The 18,704-nt window shown below is 35.2% G+C and overlaps 1 protein-coding gene across 2 annotated transcripts in view; it reads left to right on the forward strand.

Moving 5' to 3' along the window:
- Positions 1 to 1,966: 1,966 nt before the first annotated feature.
- Positions 1,967 to 18,704, forward strand: part of pkn2b (protein kinase N2b) — a 41,323-nt gene continuing 24,585 nt past the window's right edge. For both annotated transcript variants that reach the window (XM_052559284.1, XM_052559285.1), the window contains exons 1-2: positions 1,967 to 2,390; positions 13,375 to 13,675. In XM_052559284.1, the coding sequence (XP_052415244.1) occupies positions 2,370 to 2,390; positions 13,375 to 13,675 (322 nt within the window). In that variant the 5' untranslated portion in view covers positions 1,967 to 2,369. The remainder of the gene's footprint in view (positions 2,391 to 13,374; positions 13,676 to 18,704) is intronic.

Below are 18,704 nucleotides of genomic sequence, written 5' to 3' on the forward strand. Positions count from 1 at the left end.
TGTATAATAATAATAATAATAATGTTTATAATAATAATATAAATAGTTTTGTGTGCGTTTTCATAATAGCCTATTTATACGAATACAAAGAAATAAAAAAGTATAAAATAAAAATAACTAATTAAAAGATTATGCAAAACAATTAAGGCTTAAGGTTCTCGTCATTAATAACAATAATAATACTAATACTACTACTACTAATAATAATAATAATTACAAATAATGATAATAGTTTATATTTCATAATGTCGTTTAATACATCTAAACAAAAAAAGTTAAGGGTACAATTAACCACTAGGTGGCGTGAAATACATGGAAAAAGCCAGGTGGAAGTATTTAGATCTCCAGTGGGAATGTTGTCTCTGATAGGACTGCTTTTGCCAACACTGAAATGGATATAGCCTAGTATTCAGCAGTTTTATACAGCACAGTTTAATAAGAGTCTGATCGTGTTGTGTGTTTGTGAATGTGCGCATGATGCAATGTTTTCAGTCTCTATAACAGCCATTGAGAATTACAACTCTCAGTTCATTTTTGAATCATAAATTATTTTGTTCTAAAATATGCATATGTGTAACTAAAGAAGTGTGGAGGACAGAATATACAAAACCTGTAAAACTCTGCATTGAATGTTAACCCTATTTGATGACCAATCGAGTAAGAGAATACTGACGCATCTCTAAGCTTGCTTGATTAGTCATGAGTCATGAATCATGGCCAACCTGAAAAATAAAAGAAAAAAAAAATACATTGTTATTGCCCCAAAGACTGGTTTTACTGGTTTTCCCTTGACAATGCACAGAGCTAATATTCCATTCATACTTTTATGGTAATAGTCGTTTCTCCATAGTTGCATGATTTCTCATACAGAACAACATTGAGTCTTTATATTAACTGGGCCATAGAACTCCATAATACTCTGTCATTCTAAATGAGGAACTCCTGATGCTATATTGCATGCTTTAGTCCAATATCTACTAAACAAATTGGTGCAACCTATTATAAAAGCAACAGCAGATTATCATGGATGATAGAGAAACACATGCTCTTACACAGGAAGCTCAATTGTTACTAAAGGAAGTGTCTACCTCTTAGCTCCTTGGGAGATTGGAAGTCAAAAAGCCAATGGTGGTTTCAGAGGTTTCAAACTCCCCGTGGTATCGACCAAATTCAAACCAAAGAGAGAACAAAAAGCAGCCCGAACAGATTCATGAACAATGTATTTAGATATCCTAATAATCAATATATACTAAAAAATATCATTCATCAAGTAAAATATTGTTCATTAATAAAGAGGAGAGAAGAAAACATAACAGAATCTAAGAAAACGTGAGAAGATTAATGCATCAAGATTACAGTCCTTACAATGACTGTATTACACTTTGTTCTTATTTCACCATGTAGCTGTCAAACCTAAATGATTTATACATACTATATTTGTGTCTAAGCTTGATTTTAAAAAGAGAAAAAGCTGCAAGACAGAAATACTGTTTAAAATATATTTAAAAAGCTACTATTTAAAATTAATAATAATGTCATTATATCATATTATATTATATAGGGGCTATTATGATACCTTATATGTAATACAATATAGGCCACTGTATTATTATTGTTATTATTATTAAGTGCTATTTGATATCTGTTTAATTTATTTGTGCTTTACATAAATCCCTGTATAAATGTCATAAATAAACAATACAGCCTATAAAACACCTATTCCTACATTTTTGAATGGTTGAAGCCTAGAAAACTCTGAGCCCCATGCACCTCGCAGCCTATTTCAGTCTTGTGCAAAAATGTAATTCCACAAATGCAGAGCATATATTACTCTCCGATGTGTTTTCTGTCATTTTCAAACATTAGGCGCTGGTGTAATCTGATACGAGGCTCTAGTAAATATTTAAGAATGATTTAAACTCTATATTTGGCAGTGTGCATGGACACTCATGGGAAAATGCTTGCACAGAGTTTCTGATCACATGACTGGAAGTGTAGGATTTGACTCCAGCTGGGAGAGCAGAGGAGCGGAGCGGAGCGTGTTCAACTATACACGCGTTCAGGACACTCGCATTTCCACGTCCCTGTACGTGGATCTGTCGCGAAAAACTATTGCATTGGTTTCCTGAAACCTTTAAAGCTTTTATACAATTGTTTATACATACCATACAAGGATATTTCGGCAGCGTCATGGGAATTGGGAAGTTTACCGGCTGCGCTATGGAATAGCCCAAGTCGTGGATCCGATGTGTTTTCTCCAGAATCATTAAGAAATACGAGCTAACCAGGAGTGAAGTGGAGAGGTTTAACTTACTGACATTCCTCCTTTTTGCTCCCTTGAGTCTGATTCAAAGTTATTAAGAGGCAAGATGGCGGCCGATCCCGTGCAGGTGAGAGAATGATTTTATCTCTTGTTTACTAACCGCGCGCTTCAACACTGTCAGCTCACTTTGATCGCTGTGGCTTTGTTTTTATCTGATCACTTCTTTAACATTTCAATACTCTTCCTAAGCGTTAGATAGTGACTTTTAACTGTGTCTGAAAGGGTTAAATGTGGCCTAGAAATATTGACAGACCAACTGTTGCTTCAGTCCCAGCCCATAGATAAACTATGCTTTTTTTTTTTTTTTTTTTTTTTTTTTACTTCAGACGAAGAGTGTTATTTGTATATAATATGTATATAAACATAAATTCAGTCGCTTTCAGAACAGCGGGTAGCCTACATAATGCTACCTCTTTGTGCTTAATTCGCAAAATGTTAATTTACTGTTTCTTAAACGTAATATTTTTGATACAGTTAGCCAAACTATTTGGAAAAAAAAGTAGAATTTTTGTATACTGCCTGAAAATGCACTAATAATGTCCTCTCGTCTTCTCAAAACCCCTGTGAGCTGTTTTCATGAAGAAAATATGAATGTTTTAAAAAGGAGTGTAGCTATGTGCACACAACATAAATGTAGAAACTGTGGAGCAGAAGCTCTCTTTAGTGCCTGTGGTGAGGGAAAATCTGGAGTAAAATCTATTATTAGTAACATATCCTGAACGATTCCACCCTGGCAACTCCCTGAAACACTGCTGAATACTGTATGAGGTAATGTCAGTGTTTGCTTGCCTGCTTAATAATACTAATACTAATAATAATAATAATGATAATAATATATTATTATATTGCAAGGTATTTGAAGAAAAAACTAAACTATAAACAACTGATGTCAAACACCATCACTGAACAATATGCAAGTTTTGACTTGTTTCAGAATTAATTTAGATAAGTATAAACTCTTTTTTTTATTAAAAAAACTGCAGGTCATTAATGGATATTTTGACTTATGTAAGGGTTTTAGTCCAGCTGTTGCAAGATTTGATGGCCTTCACACCATTAGTCATGTAACAAAATTTTCTATCTGATTTGCATTTGTTTATTTCTTAAGGCATGTTTTCTCAATATGTTGTATTGTGCTGTTGCTTTTTTTTTAACTAGCTACATTTACAGTTAGTCATTCAGCAGTAGCTTTTATCCAAAGCCCTTTGTTTATTTTAGTTATGACATAGGCTAGGTTTTGTACTGTCCCAACTGTCATTCTTAAGAGACAAAATATGTTTCAAACAAAATGTGATTCAGGTGAAAACAATACAAAGTGAAGTAGTGTAGAGAGTGTAACTGGTTGTGAATCAGTCCTTTGTGAATATGAGCATTTCTAAACTCATGCCATTTTGTTGCTTTGAGAGGGAGTAGTTTGATTGCTGTGTTTGGGTTGTCTCCTCCCCACCTAATTGCAGTGAGACTCAACTGAAACCCAACAAGTTAACTGATACTCTCAGTTCGAAAGTTCAGAGGGACTCCGACAGGTTGTTGTTGTTTTTTGTTTTGTTTTTTTTTTTGGCCGGAGTGTTGGACAGGTATCCTCTAGCCCTTATCTGCAGCCAAATCCCTGAAAGAGAAAGAGGCATTAGCTCAGAAATGCTGCACTCTTTGGGTAGGAAGTTATTTGTGTAGCTAAGGGAAGAGGATGTAAGGATAAGCCAATTTTATTTTCTTTAAAGATTAGTTTATATCATTTTGACAATGATCTAAAAACTAATCTTTAAAGAAAAGAAAATTTGCTTATCCTTACATCCTCTTCCCTTAGCTACACAAATAACTTCCTAGCCAAAGACCTGGCATAAGCAGTCCACAAAATATTTCCTTGTTTGCTGAAGTTGAAGGCACACTTTTTTGGAAATAGGGCTGGTCCAAAACAATTTTTTTTTTCGATTAATCTATTTTATTTTTTATTTTTTTTGCGTTGATATCTGACAAAAAGATGTTGCGTAGCTTGTCAGTGATGTACGGCTCTGTCTATTAGTGCCGCTCCATTTGAAAGCAGGTGATGGTGATTTAGCGCTAACCACGGAACCAGATTTACTGACTAAATGTGAATGATCATATTATTAGATATATCGCCCAGCCCTGTATTTACCCTGCACTATATTACAATGGAAACCCTGTCATTCATTCAACGCTTATCATGGCGGAGAACCAAGAACAAAGCCATATGCGTGATTAACAATGCTCAGCTGAAATTCTATAGTAATACTATAAATATGCGGAAGCATTTAATACCACTCGTAAGGCGCCATGATTTCCGCAATCAATCAGTGAATGAATGAATGGCGGGGCGCACTGTTTTGTTTACTAATGTAACGTTACACACATACTAGGGGGAAAGTCGTGGCCTAGTGGTTAGAGAGTTTGACTCCTAACTCTAGGGTAGTGGGTTTGAGTCCCGGGCTGGCAATACCATGACTTAGGTGCACTTGAACAAGGCACTGAACCCCCAACTGCTCTCTGGGCACAGCAGCATAAATGGCTTCCCACTGCTCTGGGTGTGTGTTCACGATGTGTGTGTTCACTGCTGTGTGTGTGCACTTTGGATGGGTTAAATGCAGAGCACGAATTCGGAGTATGGATCACCATACTTGGCTGTATGTCGCAGAGTTTTTTTACCCTCTGTCGTCTCACTATGTTGATATGAATACACAAATATCATCTCCAGTTGCTATGAGAGTCACTTCATTGGCATTTTACCAGTTCATTTATGAAAACTCATCATATCACAATACACAGCAGCTGCAAGTTCCTAACTCGTCAAAATAAAAGCATTTAAAAAATATAGTCAGAATATATTTCTATTTAGCAGTCTTAAGACTTAATGCTACTACTGCTAATACATATTAATAAATCTTTATTTTTAAACAAATAATCATATTTGTTTTCTTAATTTTAACAGTAAACCTCTGTTGTGCAGCACTTTGTTTGCCAAAAAATAAAAGGGTTTACTTTTCATTTGATTAGGATAAATAAAATTTTTATGCCTTCATCTGATTACCAGAAGAAAAAAAAGAAGAGGAACATTGTATAGGGCCCTAGTATTGTTAAAAAAAGGACCCTATACAAAAAAGAATATGTTAGGGCTGCACGATAAATTGCATGTGATTATTTAATGTGCATCTTGTCAGTAAAGCCGGTTCTGTAATCAGCGGTAAATCTCCCATCACCTGTGCGTGTTCACATGGAGCGTGTCATTGTTTTGTAACACCTGTGGTTTTGGTTTCAATCCGTTGTGCTCTGGCTGAATGCAGATTTTAGAATACACACACACACTAAACTTGCAGCATGCATGCATTAATATTGCAGTTCCTATTCTACTGGGTATTCTCTAAAGGGTTCTCCTGCCCGATATGCCCGATAGGTAGCAGTTTGCAGAATACATATGATATAGGAAGTTATTATAAAGAAGTACATGAAATGGACTTCTGTATTGATAAATAATCAGCTGAAAGTAACAGGAAAGTAACAGTGTAATGTTGCATCTCAACACTGATACCCGCTTATTTACATTGCAGATTGCTTGCAGAGAAATTTCTAGCTAAACCAAGTACCCAGTATATAATAACCATCTTTCTTTTTGAAATGATTAAATTTAATGTTATTAAAATTACAACTATTACAACTGCTACTAGTTTAATTATTACTATTGCTACAAAAGAATACATCCCATCCATCAATCAGTCACAGACCTGTCAAGAACCTCCTAGTCAAACAGGATAGGGCAGCTAAAACATGTAGAATGACAAACCAGGTTTTTAAGTCATTATTATTAGTGCTTTTATATTTGGCAAGATGGAAATTCGGTTAATCTTGATTTTTACTTGGCAAGTCACCTGAAATATGTTCCCATTTATTTCATCTAGTTCTATAAAGAACCCTGTGCATAATGTTTCCTGAGTGATCTGTGCCAAAGCACCAGGTCTATTGGCTTATGTGTTTGCTGTGAGTGCGAGTTAACTGCAGAAGTGGTAATGGAACAAATAAGGCAGTGGGTTAGAGGAAAGTCTTTTTCACTGTCGAGGGTGATGGGGGTCATGGTAAAACCATAATAGGATGAGCTCTGAGCTCAAACTCTCGGGATGATGCTCAAACCCTCATTGGCTCTGAGCTCACAAATGACTCTTTTCAGTGGGTGGAGTTTCAGAGACTTGGCCAGACACTGATGTCACCGAGGGCTTCACATGTAGGAACTCCTCTGCCTAGCGCCTACCCATCTTGAACTCTTTAACTCACAAAAGTAAATCTAAACGCATGAACACTACAACTTGGGGATATAGCAAATAATAATATAATATTTTATGAAATAGTTTAGTATTTATTTTTTAATAGTTCATTTATATTTAATATATTAATTGTATGCATTAATGTAACAATGATAGTAATATACAGTAATATTAACCTGCATTATTGGAAGTATTAAACTGAGCTGGTTAAAAAAAAAAAAAAAAAAATTATAATGCTATTTAAATAGATGCATCACTAAACAAGGAGAAAACTTCAAACTAGTGTCAAACTAAAATGGTCTAGGAAACTTATTGATGCATTCAAATTATTGTAGTTTTAATAATAAATAATGATAATAAAAACATGTATATAAAAAGTACTTTTCATACATTAAATGCAGCTCAAAGTGCTTCAAAAGTATAATAGTGGCATTAAAAGAAACATTGGCAATATAATTTCAGTAGTTTTCTCCTAGAGAGGAACGAGAATGTTAAGGGGAGAGGTTGAAACTGCAGTATCAGTTTCAGTCTTTCTCTGGGTGCGTTTACGCTTGGCATTAACATGCAACCTGCATCTGGACGTTGTCCACATACTCATTGAAAAGACAAGTGAGACACAAGACAAGTAAGTGAATGTTATCCGATCAGCGTGTCCTGGTCCAGAGGTAGTCAAGCACGCACTGTGATCGGATCTCAGTGTAAACGCAATCCAGCCAATGTGTCTGCATTCACGGGTCGACATCACACAAAACCCCACCCCCTCTCTCTCAAACGATCACAAGAAAGCCGGAGAACACCCGTGTGGAGTGCTAGTGAGACTCCTACATTAATCTTTGTTTTGTAAAATGTCCCATGACTGAAAAAGCTTTTCAAAAAAAACCCCACCACTTCAGGTTGACTTTGCGCTGGGCCATTCTCTGCAGACTTATTTAACTACTGTGTGTGAAAAACAGATCCGATTGTTTATCCAGACAAGCCCCTTTGTTGGACTCGGCAAATTGCCGGAACATTGCCGTGTCGCCTTCTGTGTGAAAGCAAACATGTCCCGGGATTGATTCCGGCATTGAACCCGGATCAGGGACCTAGTACCATTGCCGGGTTCAGTCCCGGGACGAGCGCTGTGTGAACAAAAGCCAGATCTAATGCTGTGTCTTAGTGATGATGCACGATGTTGCGCGACTCTTTTACCAGCTGTTTTGAAGGAAGATCAACATTCGCGACAAAAAAATTAATTCAGTGTTAATTTTAGCTGGAAACTGCAGTGAAGTCTATGTGTAGATTTGTTTTTGATATTTTGCAGTTTGCTTTGGTCGCCTTATATCTTGTACAGGTAGGCTAAATAATCAGAAGCTCTTTCTAACCTCAGTGTGTCACAAGCCATGTCGTCTGCTGTTTGGGAGTTAGTTTGTTATGCAATGTAGCCACTGTATCCAGAGTGGATTTGTTCCACAGCCAGATCCTTCTCATAAGGTGGGGCATTTATTATGGGAGAAAACCCCAACCAAGAGTCTTTGCCAGTGTTTTTTGTTCTTAATTTCTTCCTATATACAGTTGGATATGTTCAAACCCCCCACCCTGTCACTGACTCATGCTTTTGGCATTATCTTACTTCAGCATCAACTCCTGGCTTTTCTGTTAGCTGCTTTACTTTCCGTGTTCAGCCAGCCAAAGCATTTACAGGACTCTCCACAAACGGCACACAGAAGTTTCCCTGTCTCTTACTGCTATATATCAGAAAGCTGAGGAGGAAAGTGAGGTAGTTCTCCATCCACACAAGGTTCTTGGCTCTGAAAACCAGTTTACATCTTCCATTCCCTTCTTGTGACCCGTTATACATGGGTGGCCAGGGGGTGGCCAAGGCTAATTCAAGGGGTCCATAGACCATGACAGAAAATCAGTATAACTCCAACCTGGCATAAAAAAAAGCATGAATAAATCCTATGATTGCTGATTACTTTACATTACCCCACATTAGCTATATATTCCTACATTACCTTCAAATGTTAGTGTATTGAAACGTATTTCTTACTTCTATCACCTCATTAACCAATCGTCGAAGCAAAAGATCTAACGTTGACTTGTAGGCTACAATGAATTTTGTATATGTTGTTCAGGGAACCTTAAACTTCAACTTCGTTCAAACAGGGCTGCCAGTTTTTTTGTTCAGCCAGGAGTGAGAATTATTCAGGAATAATTAACAAGCTTGCGATTAAGTACACTACCAGTCAAAAGTTTTTGAACAGTAAGATTTTTTTGTTGTTGTTGTTGTTTTAAAGATCCAAAAAACAGCAAAACTATTTTACTATTTAAAAAAAAAAATTTTTTTAATTTATTTTAAAATGTCATTTATTACTGTGATTTCAAAGCTGCATTTTTAGCATTATTAATCCAGTCACACAATACTTCAGAAATTATTCTGATTTGCAGCTCAAAAAATAAACATTTATTATTATTAATAGTATGTTGAAAACAGCAGTAGAATTTTTTCAGGTTTCTTTGATGAATAGAAAGTTCAGAAGAACAGTGTTTTTCTGAAATGGTACTTTTGTAACATTATAATTGTGTTTATCATCACTTTTGATCACTATTAATTTGAGTAAAAGTTTTACTCAACTTTTCTAAATACTGATAATAATAATAATAATTATATAAATAATTTCTGAAGGATCATGTGACACGTGAAGACTGGAGTAATTCAGCTTTGATCACATGAATAAATTACATTTATAAATTATATTCAGATATGAAACCTCTATTTTAAATAGTAAAACTATTTCAAAATATTACTGCTTTTGCTGTAATTTGGAATAAATAAAGGAAGGCGTGGTGAGCAGAAGAGAATAATTTTATTGTATTTTTTTAAACATAACTGGTAATGTACACCATACAGGGAACCCTATTGTTAAGGTTAAAAGTAACAGTTGATTTATATACAAATTATGATTTGTATATGCATGATCTGTTAAGTCATCCATCAAGTATTTATCGTTTGAAATTCTTAAAGCAGGTCATATGGTATTTTTAAGTGTCCTAATATTGTGTTGGAGTCCCTATAACAGGTTCAGGTCAGAAAACATTGTAATTTTCTCAGGATATACATTTAATATTACAGTCATTTGCCAGTGATTTCAAAATGATTAGTTCCAAGCAAGTTCGGAGCAAACCCCTCCCTTCCATAAGCCTACTCTTCTCTGATTGTTCAGCTGGCTAAGTCTGTTGTGATTGGCACTGAGAGGAGTCCTTGAGCCAGTTAGCGAGTGCTACCATTGCTAAAGCACCTGTACATAAAACATTTATATAGTGATCCAATCTGTTCTTATAATAATGACATAAAATATAAAAAAGACATGCACACAACAAAAGGTTTCAAATTGTATTTATGTTCTGCTGCATCTGCGCATGGAAGTTATCAGTCTAAATATTCAGCAAAATCAGTCAACAATGAAAATCAATAGTAGATTTAAAGTCCAACAGTTTAACACTAATATTGGACATAAACGAACACGTTAAATATAAAGTATTGAAAACGGGTTGAAAAAGTTGATATATTTGGAGTAAAGCTGAATTGAACTGCTGCATCAGTCTTCAGCCTCCTTCAGAGTTCCCAACCACTCCCCTCCCCATGTTCTTTCTTAGGTGCGAGGACGCAATCGTTCTATTTTACATAGAAGCCTAATATAAAAGTGTTTGCGAGCAAAATAACCTAGAATCAGATGATTTCATTATGTGCAAATGTCAAAATGTTTCCATATACTGAATATCATAATAGCTGCTATGAGGCGCTGTGCGTGTGAAATTGCTTAGTTTTAATATTTATTTTCATTTTTTGATTTACTGCTAATCACGGAAACTACTTTACTGACGAAATGCGCATGATCATATAGTTCGATATATTGTCCAACCCTATATTCAATACTTATTTTATCCGCTGTATATAGCACACATAAATGCATCACTTTATTTGTGTTCATAGCACATTTTTTGGAGGACAATATTGGGCATTTTATAATAACTTAAAATAAACACTGAGGAAAATTTTTTGCATTTTTAAACCTTGATTCAATTCATCAAATATATAATCGACATATTGATTATTATAAAAAATAATCATTAAAAGAATTGTGATGCATTAGTAAATGTATTTATTTATTTATTTTTCTTCTTCCACTGCCACTAAAACTGATATGATTTCTTGTGGATATAGGCAATAGCTTTACTATTTATGGACCATTGCACTTTAAAGTTTGTGGTGACCTTCTAGATGTTGATTCTTCTCTTTTTTTTCAGGAAGCCTCTAGTTTTAAATCACAGCACTTGAGTTTTATCGCTCTGTGTGGCCACATCTAGTTGATTTGAAGCAGTTGGACTCCTCAGTCAGTGATCTGTGTGTGCTGACCCCACCCTGCTGATAACATGCGCTCTGAATGCCAAACCCCATGTTTGCTGTATGTCTATAAATCTTTCTCAGGAGGGGTCTTCTCATTCACCACACAGGCATGTTTGTGTGAACTTTGAGAACCATGTTGTAGTGAGAAGGCTGTGCACTGAACTGACCTAAGGTGGAAAATAATTCCCAGTTGAACTTGTTTTGATGAATCCTTTAACCTTACTAAAGCGAGCACTTGCATCATCCAAGAGTCTGTTGGATGGATGAAGACAAACTGTCCTTAATGTCTTATAAATGGTGAATTGGTGCAGATGTCTTAAACAGTTGCTGGTGGCCATTGTCTTTTGTAGTATGGAAAAGGTAATATAGAAGACAATGGGTACCAGCAACTATTTGCTTAGACATTCTTCAAAATATCTTTACTATTATAATACTAAGTACATGTTGTTGTGTTAGTTAACAAGGACACCGTAAAATAGTGTTACCGAATTTCCTAAAGGTTTGGAACAACATGATGGAGAGTAAATAATGACACAATTTTCATCTTTTTTTCTGTCATTTTTGATGCCTAATGCTTGGCATTATTTCATTTCAACAAGTCAATTCGCATTTATGTACTAGTGCTATATACAATTTCAGATTGTTTCAAAGCAGCTTTATAGTAGTAAACAGGACTATAACATTATTAATATTGCAAAATTGATCTCTTTTGAAACACTTCAATTTCAGCTGTAAAGCAGTTCTGCAGAAAACAGTAGTGAAGTTATTTAGATCAATTGTGATTCAGTGTGGAGTCAGTTCAGTTCAATAATCGAGTTACTGTCAGTATGGCTAAGGTTATGATATAAATCCACATTTTAATAAAAAAAAAAAATTACTTTCCCCAAATCAGTCATATGGTGCATTCATGGAAAAAGTAAATAGATAAAGGAACACGAAAATTACTTCTTAAAGAGGACCCTAGCAAAACTTCTTGACTGTCAGATTCAGTTGAGTCTAATAAAATGAAAAAAATATAGTTGTTTGTCAGGCCGATGGCAAAGCCTTTTTGGGCAAACATATGGCACAATTATGCTAGCACCTGAAAATAAGTCCTCTCATGATCCATTCATGATCCAATTCCCCTCATTTTTCTCCAAATGTTTCCTATATTTTTATTAGTAGTAGTAGTGGTCGACTGATATCGCCAAGGCCGATATATCGGCTGATATTTGTCAAATATCGGCATCGGCCAATAAAATTTTCTGCTTGGCCGATGTGCTCGAGGTGGGACTTTTATTTTGAGAGCGCTGAGAGCGGCAATGCCCGAGCGCGCACAGTGCTCACACTCTCTGTCTTGTTTATGGTCATTGTTAACAGTTCTGTCTAATACAAATAGAAGTCTGTTTAATAATCAGATAGAACGGTTAAACAAAGGAATTAATGTATACAGAAAGTATTATAACAATTGCTTTTATATTAGACCTATTAGTAATATAAAAGCAAACATTATAGTTATTTCTCGTTTGCCGTCAGCATTAAGCAAATAGGCATTTATATAATTTAAACAAATCTTTGAATGACTAATGAACATTTAATTTCAATAAAAACCTTGCAAACTTAGTTGAATCCAGCTGTGAGATATTGTGAAATGTGTATCCTACATGATCGTGTGTTCTCTGTGTGACGGTCGGTCCGCGTGAATTGAATGCTTTAAACTTTAAACTCGTGATTTCAAATTATGCTGCACTTTATACATTTGCCCACGGTCTTATTCATGTAATTTTCTCTGTGTGCTCTATGTAAAATGTACCTTGGCTTTATTTGAAAATGTAATTCCCAATGCACACAAATGTCCCAGAATACTGAGTGCCCTGTTGGTTAGAAGACCCCCCACCCCCCCCGCTTTCCAAGAAATCGGCATCAGCTGTCAAAAAACACATTTCAGTTGACCACTAATTAGTAGTAGTATTATAAGTATTAGTTTACATGTTTATGTTTATAGTTATTAAAATAATGTTTGCTTTTTTTATAGTTAAGTTTATGGTTTAACTAGATTTTCTTTTTTCTTTTCTTCATTGTGTGTTTGTCTCAGACCTTTGTGTTTGTCTGAAGGCGTTGCATTGTTCTTGTGAGATCTCTGGGCCTCCTCAAGCTGATTAGCTGGTGATTTATTCTGTTGCATAACAACCTGAACCGGATCATACACTCTACCTTGCATGTGAAAGTGAATTTCCATCATTCTGCAGCACAGAAAGGATATTACACTGACAATGCAGACCAGTTATCCTGAGAACTTGCCATTGCATTGCATCTTGAGAATGATGCTTCATTCCAGGATGCATTCCATGTCTCTGAATGCCTCGGATAATTGTAAACATTTCTGCTATCTCTTTCTCTCTCTTGCTCCTCAGAGTGATACTCGGGGTCAGATGGTTTCAGAACGTCTTGGTCTTGGCCAAAATCTGGACCTCTCAGACACCATGGTCCAACAAAAGCTGGATGAGATCAAGGACCAGATAAAACGAGAGATCCGCAAAGAGCTGAAGATCAAAGAAGGAGCTGAGAACCTGAGGAAGGTGACCACAGATAAGAAGAGTCTGGCTTATGTGGACAACATGCTTAAAAAGTCCAACAAGAAGGTGGAGGAACTGCACCAGGAGCTTCAGGAACTGAACGCACACATAGTGGTGAAAGACCCAGAGGAGCTAGTAGGTATGGCTGAATTCACTCCTCCTGTCTCTTTAGCTTTTGTATTTATTGTATCTTTTGTTTTTAATCACTGACAAAATTGTACTGAAAAAAACATAGTAATATCATTTTTTTTAATGGATTTGATTGATATTTTTCGGCCTAATGTTTTTGCACATAAATTGCTTAATAATGAATGTTTGTTGATTTTAGTCATTTAATGACAAACCATAATTTCTAAGATTAAAAATGCTATAAAAATCTAGTTAAAATAAGTTTTCAAAAGGAACCATATTTAATTATAATTTTATAGAGGCACCAATATACTAATCCATAGTAATAAACAGCAGTATTTACTAAGGTTTATAAAAAAAAAAAAAAAAAAAAAAAAAAGTTTAAATCAATTTAACATCCGGTAAACAGATAAATTGAACTGATACATGGAAAATAATCCCTTATCAACTCGTTTGTGATTGTTTGCTGCTATGGCCAAATAGAAAATAAAACATAAAAAATCATTGAGAATATCTATCTCAAGCCTTACTAAGTGCCGTGGAAATAGACTGGTTTGATGGTAATACCATGTTTTGGACTAAGGTTATACCGTAGCTTTCTTTGAACTGTGTTGAGGGACATTGTAAATAACATGGTACATAAATATTGTTATCATCAGTATAATGGCATACTTTCCAAGTACCATGTTATTACCATCGTATGCTGTTACTGCACCTTGGTACAACCACAGCACTTTTTTCTGTTCGACTTTGGTTGTACAACCAAGGACTTTGTGTCCAAAACAACAGTTATCCATGGATATTACTGTACCCTGTAATATACTGTTGAAAAAATCACCACAACAAAGAACAATGATAATGATTTGCCAGGGGTTTAAGGGATTATCCTAAATAGAAGGTTTTGCATTTGAGCTTTTGGTTATACAAGAGGCTTGCTGTTAAATTTTGATATTGTTGGTCATTTGCACCATGAGGTTGCTACAGAAGGAAGAACACTGAATATTTAACCAGTTGTCTTTATTTCCCTGTGAACTTTATTATAAATAATATTACAGTAGTATAATGTTACTTAGAAACTGTAAAATGAATCATAAATTAATGCAAAGAAGCACCAGGCACCATTTATTTTTTATAATTTTTTTTCCAGTAGGCCTAATTTATACAAATATTTTAAAAGCTTAGCTGCATTTCTTGCATTTCTATTTCTTGTATAGCCCTAATTATTTGTTTTGAATAGGCTATATATTCTCCGCTTGCAGAATCGCTGCAGGTGTGTGGTGTGATATGACAATGTGAAACCTCGTGTTCTGTTGTTGCTTTTTGCACATGTAAAATTATTATTTTTTGAATTTTTTTTTTTATTTTTGTATTTTTAACTGGTCACCAACACTTATACTTTCTAATTTAATGTAATCCTAATTTAAAATAATCTTGTTGGTTAACGGTTAATTATCAGTTAACGAGTGTCGGCTGTCGGTTAGGTGAAATAAATTAAATGAACATCCCTAAAAGAAGCAGTGCGACGAATGAATGAAGTCTTTGCATCCTTTTGTGTGTAAATGTTGCATTATGCGTTGCATTATGTTGCAATCATGGCGTTGTGGGTTATGACTTATATTATAGTGTGACTCTTTGTGGACTTGGAGAACATGATGAATGCAAAGTCATGATTACAAGGCTGTAATTTCTTTGCTCTGCTAGTGCTTCAGGGGACCTGTTTGAAAAAATTTATTTTAGTTTCTCTGAATCCACGTACATTTGTTGGCTTGACTTTTTCACACCCAGAACGACAACTAAAATAACTATATTAGCATCCACACCAACATATGATGACATTGTTTATTCATAATTGCAGCACACACTTTAAAGTATCAAGGGTTTTGATTGGCTGTCAATGTTTTTATCATTCATCAAATGAATGAAAGCGATTCCAATGTCATTGTTAATACACAACTGTAGTATAGGATACACTTGGTATAAATAGATCAAGCCTATACATTGCTTTAAATTTAAGGTATGTTTACTGTATGGTGCATTCAGACGCATGTTTTATTGGTCAGGCAGAAGCGAACTGCTCATCTTTAAGAGAGGGAGGGTAAAAGAGGGATTAGAGAAAAATTGGGAGCCAAATCATGTCTTTCCTGGCACTTAGTATTGGGCAAGCCCATGGCTAATGTGAGACTTACTGGTTATTTTCACAGATTCTTCAGTGAATCATACATGGTAGGGCTGCACGATGTGTCGTTTAAGCATTGATATCGCGATGTACGAATCCACGATAGTCACATCGCAGGATGTGCGATGTAGGCTGTCGTAGTTGATCTGTTATTCATTAACTGTACGGGCCAGCTGCTCCACGAATGTGATTCGTGGATTAATTGCACAGTTAAACCATCATAGAGTGAAAGTTTATCATTGACAGGACTGAAAACCACATGCAAGTTTAACAGGGCAGAGAGAGAGGGAGCGCGAGAGAGACAGAGAGAGAGAGAGCGCGCGTGAGACAGACAGAGAGAAAGAGCGTGTGCGAGAGAGACAGAGGCCGGTGACACACTGGCTGCGTGGTGTGAGCGTCACGTGTCTGAAGCGTCCCAGAAGCGTGGTGGCTGCCTCGCGTTTTCCGTGTCTTTACACACCAGAACCGTGCCTGACGCGGTGCTGGGCTGGCGCGCTGCTGCTAGAGAGAGAGCGCTCGCAAGATAGACAGAGAGAGAGAGTACATTAGAAGTACCATCAATGTTTATAGAAATGTATATGGATTTATTTTGCATGTAATTTTTTTTTCTTTTTTTTTTCTCTTATGAATATATGTATTTTTGTTTTGTTTGTTTCTATTCTGATATGTACAATGCTTTGGCAATATGTACCTTTGTATGTCATGCCAATAAAGCAATATGAATTGAATTGAGAGAGAGAGAGAGAGAGAGAGAGAGAGAGAGAGAGAGAGAGAGAGACCGAGAGAGAGCGTGCCGTTTTCAAACAACACGAGCTCTGTCTTGCTCTCTCTCCCTCGCGCATATTAATCAATTGACATGATGGTGTCGATGTTTAAATCATTTAAAATGAGAATGTAAGTGTGCTCACCCCATTTGTTTGTAAGAAAAAATATCGCAATATATATCGCAGAAAAATAAAATATCGCAATGTCATTTTTTCCCAATATTGTGCAGCCCTAATACATAGTACTGTGTGTTTAGATATGCCACAGAGTTGTTTTATGTGTGTATTTATTTATTACTCTGATCCATTTTTAGATAGGAACTAGTCCAATTGCAGTAGGTTGCATGTTGACTGAATGTCTCTTGGACAGTTCCTTGATTCAGTTGTTCACTCACCAAACTTCAGGAAGTTTTAAGTGTTTACAAATAGGATTCGCTCTTCTAGAAAAGGTTATAGGAATATTCTAAATCTCAGTATAATTAGCTGAGGAATTCCCATTTTTTGTTTTGTTTTGAATATGTAGGACTGAACTTAAGATGCATTACTTGAGTTTAAAGTGAAAACTTACTTAATGCCTGTTTACTTTGTTTATGCATTCTTCGGAATTGAACTCATGACCTTCATATTGTTAGTGCTGTTCTGTACCAGAAATTATTTTTGTCAATGTACAGTAGTTCAGTAGTCATTAAATTATTGGCCAAATGTCTATCATGGCAAGATCCTATTATAAATTTAGTATTAATATCAGATACAGACTGAATGTTGTTGCAAGCATGTAAATAGCAAAAATGAATGCACAATCTTTTGTTTTCTTTTGAAATCCAAAATGTAGTCTTGTAATCTGTGTCAAAATAAGAAACATTTAAAATTCTTAAAGGTAAATATTTTTTTTTTTTTTTTTTTTTTTTTTTTTTTTCACATAATTTTCCTTTATTCTACACCGGTCTATCCATTCTCCTATGGACTTCTGGATGATTCCTTTATGAAGCTCCTCCCGCAGAAATAGGTGATGGGCTCAGATTGGTTACCTGGCTGTCTAAACGTCACGCCCCTCCGCTTGTGACATCACAAATGTAACTCCCGGGGTTTTTTTAAAAGACAGATATCTCCATTTGCATTGTACTTTCAACATAGTATCTTTGCAGATATTGTTTATGCTCAACAGCAACACTAACTAACGTCAAAAGTTACATCACAAATAACCACCCCTTAAAATCAGTATATAGAAGCAGTAAAGGAAGGATCTATAAACCTTTTTTTTTTTTTTTTTTTTTTTTTTTTTGCAATGCAATTGGCTCGTTTTGTCTGCTAATAATTTAACAGGACATGAATGAGAATTTTTATTAAATTATTGTGCAGAATGCATGAAACTAAATATGTGAAATATGTATAAATGGTACCCTTGGACATCTCCAGTATTTCCATAAGACAGTAGCAAAAATAACAAACATTTATACAAGAATATTCTGAATTCTCATATCCTCTCTATGTATGTGTTACTAAGAAATCTGAAATAATCACTTTGCACTCAATTACAAAAAAGGAAATCATGGGAATTCCCAACATACAGTATGAATCATACAGGGAGGTGTCTTCTCCTTGGAGGAATTAATCGCATTCCTGTTTGGTCTATTTCTAACAAGGTCAAGTGAAATACTTTAAAACCAGTAAGATACTTTGGTTTTAAGCCTGGTTTTAATTACAGGCCTTTTTAATAGTCAAAGTACAGCAGTATTATCTAGCTTGTCTTTATGCAATGATGACTGGCAGTAATTTGTAATTTTAGTAATTTTTATTTATATAATTACAGGGAAATACAATATTGCATATTTTGTGTGTGAGTAGTTGACACAACCAGTTATTGGGCCTTTTTTATGTTTAAGTTTTATGTTTTTAATGAATTTTAAATGGTCCTTTGTGGTGTGACAAATTCACCATTAAACAGTAGTACACAATGTCCATATTGTCCATTGATATAAGTTAATATTATAAAAAGCAGTACAAAAAGGCAATTTTCCATTGATATGAGCTGTGTGTAATAATAAGCAATATGATATTTAAAACAAATAATTTTAGTATTGCATGTCACAATTCAGCTA

This window comes from Carassius gibelio, chromosome B6 (genome assembly GCF_023724105.1).
Source record: "Carassius gibelio isolate Cgi1373 ecotype wild population from Czech Republic chromosome B6, carGib1.2-hapl.c, whole genome shotgun sequence".
NCBI classification, from domain to species: domain Eukaryota; kingdom Metazoa; phylum Chordata; class Actinopteri; order Cypriniformes; family Cyprinidae; genus Carassius; species Carassius gibelio.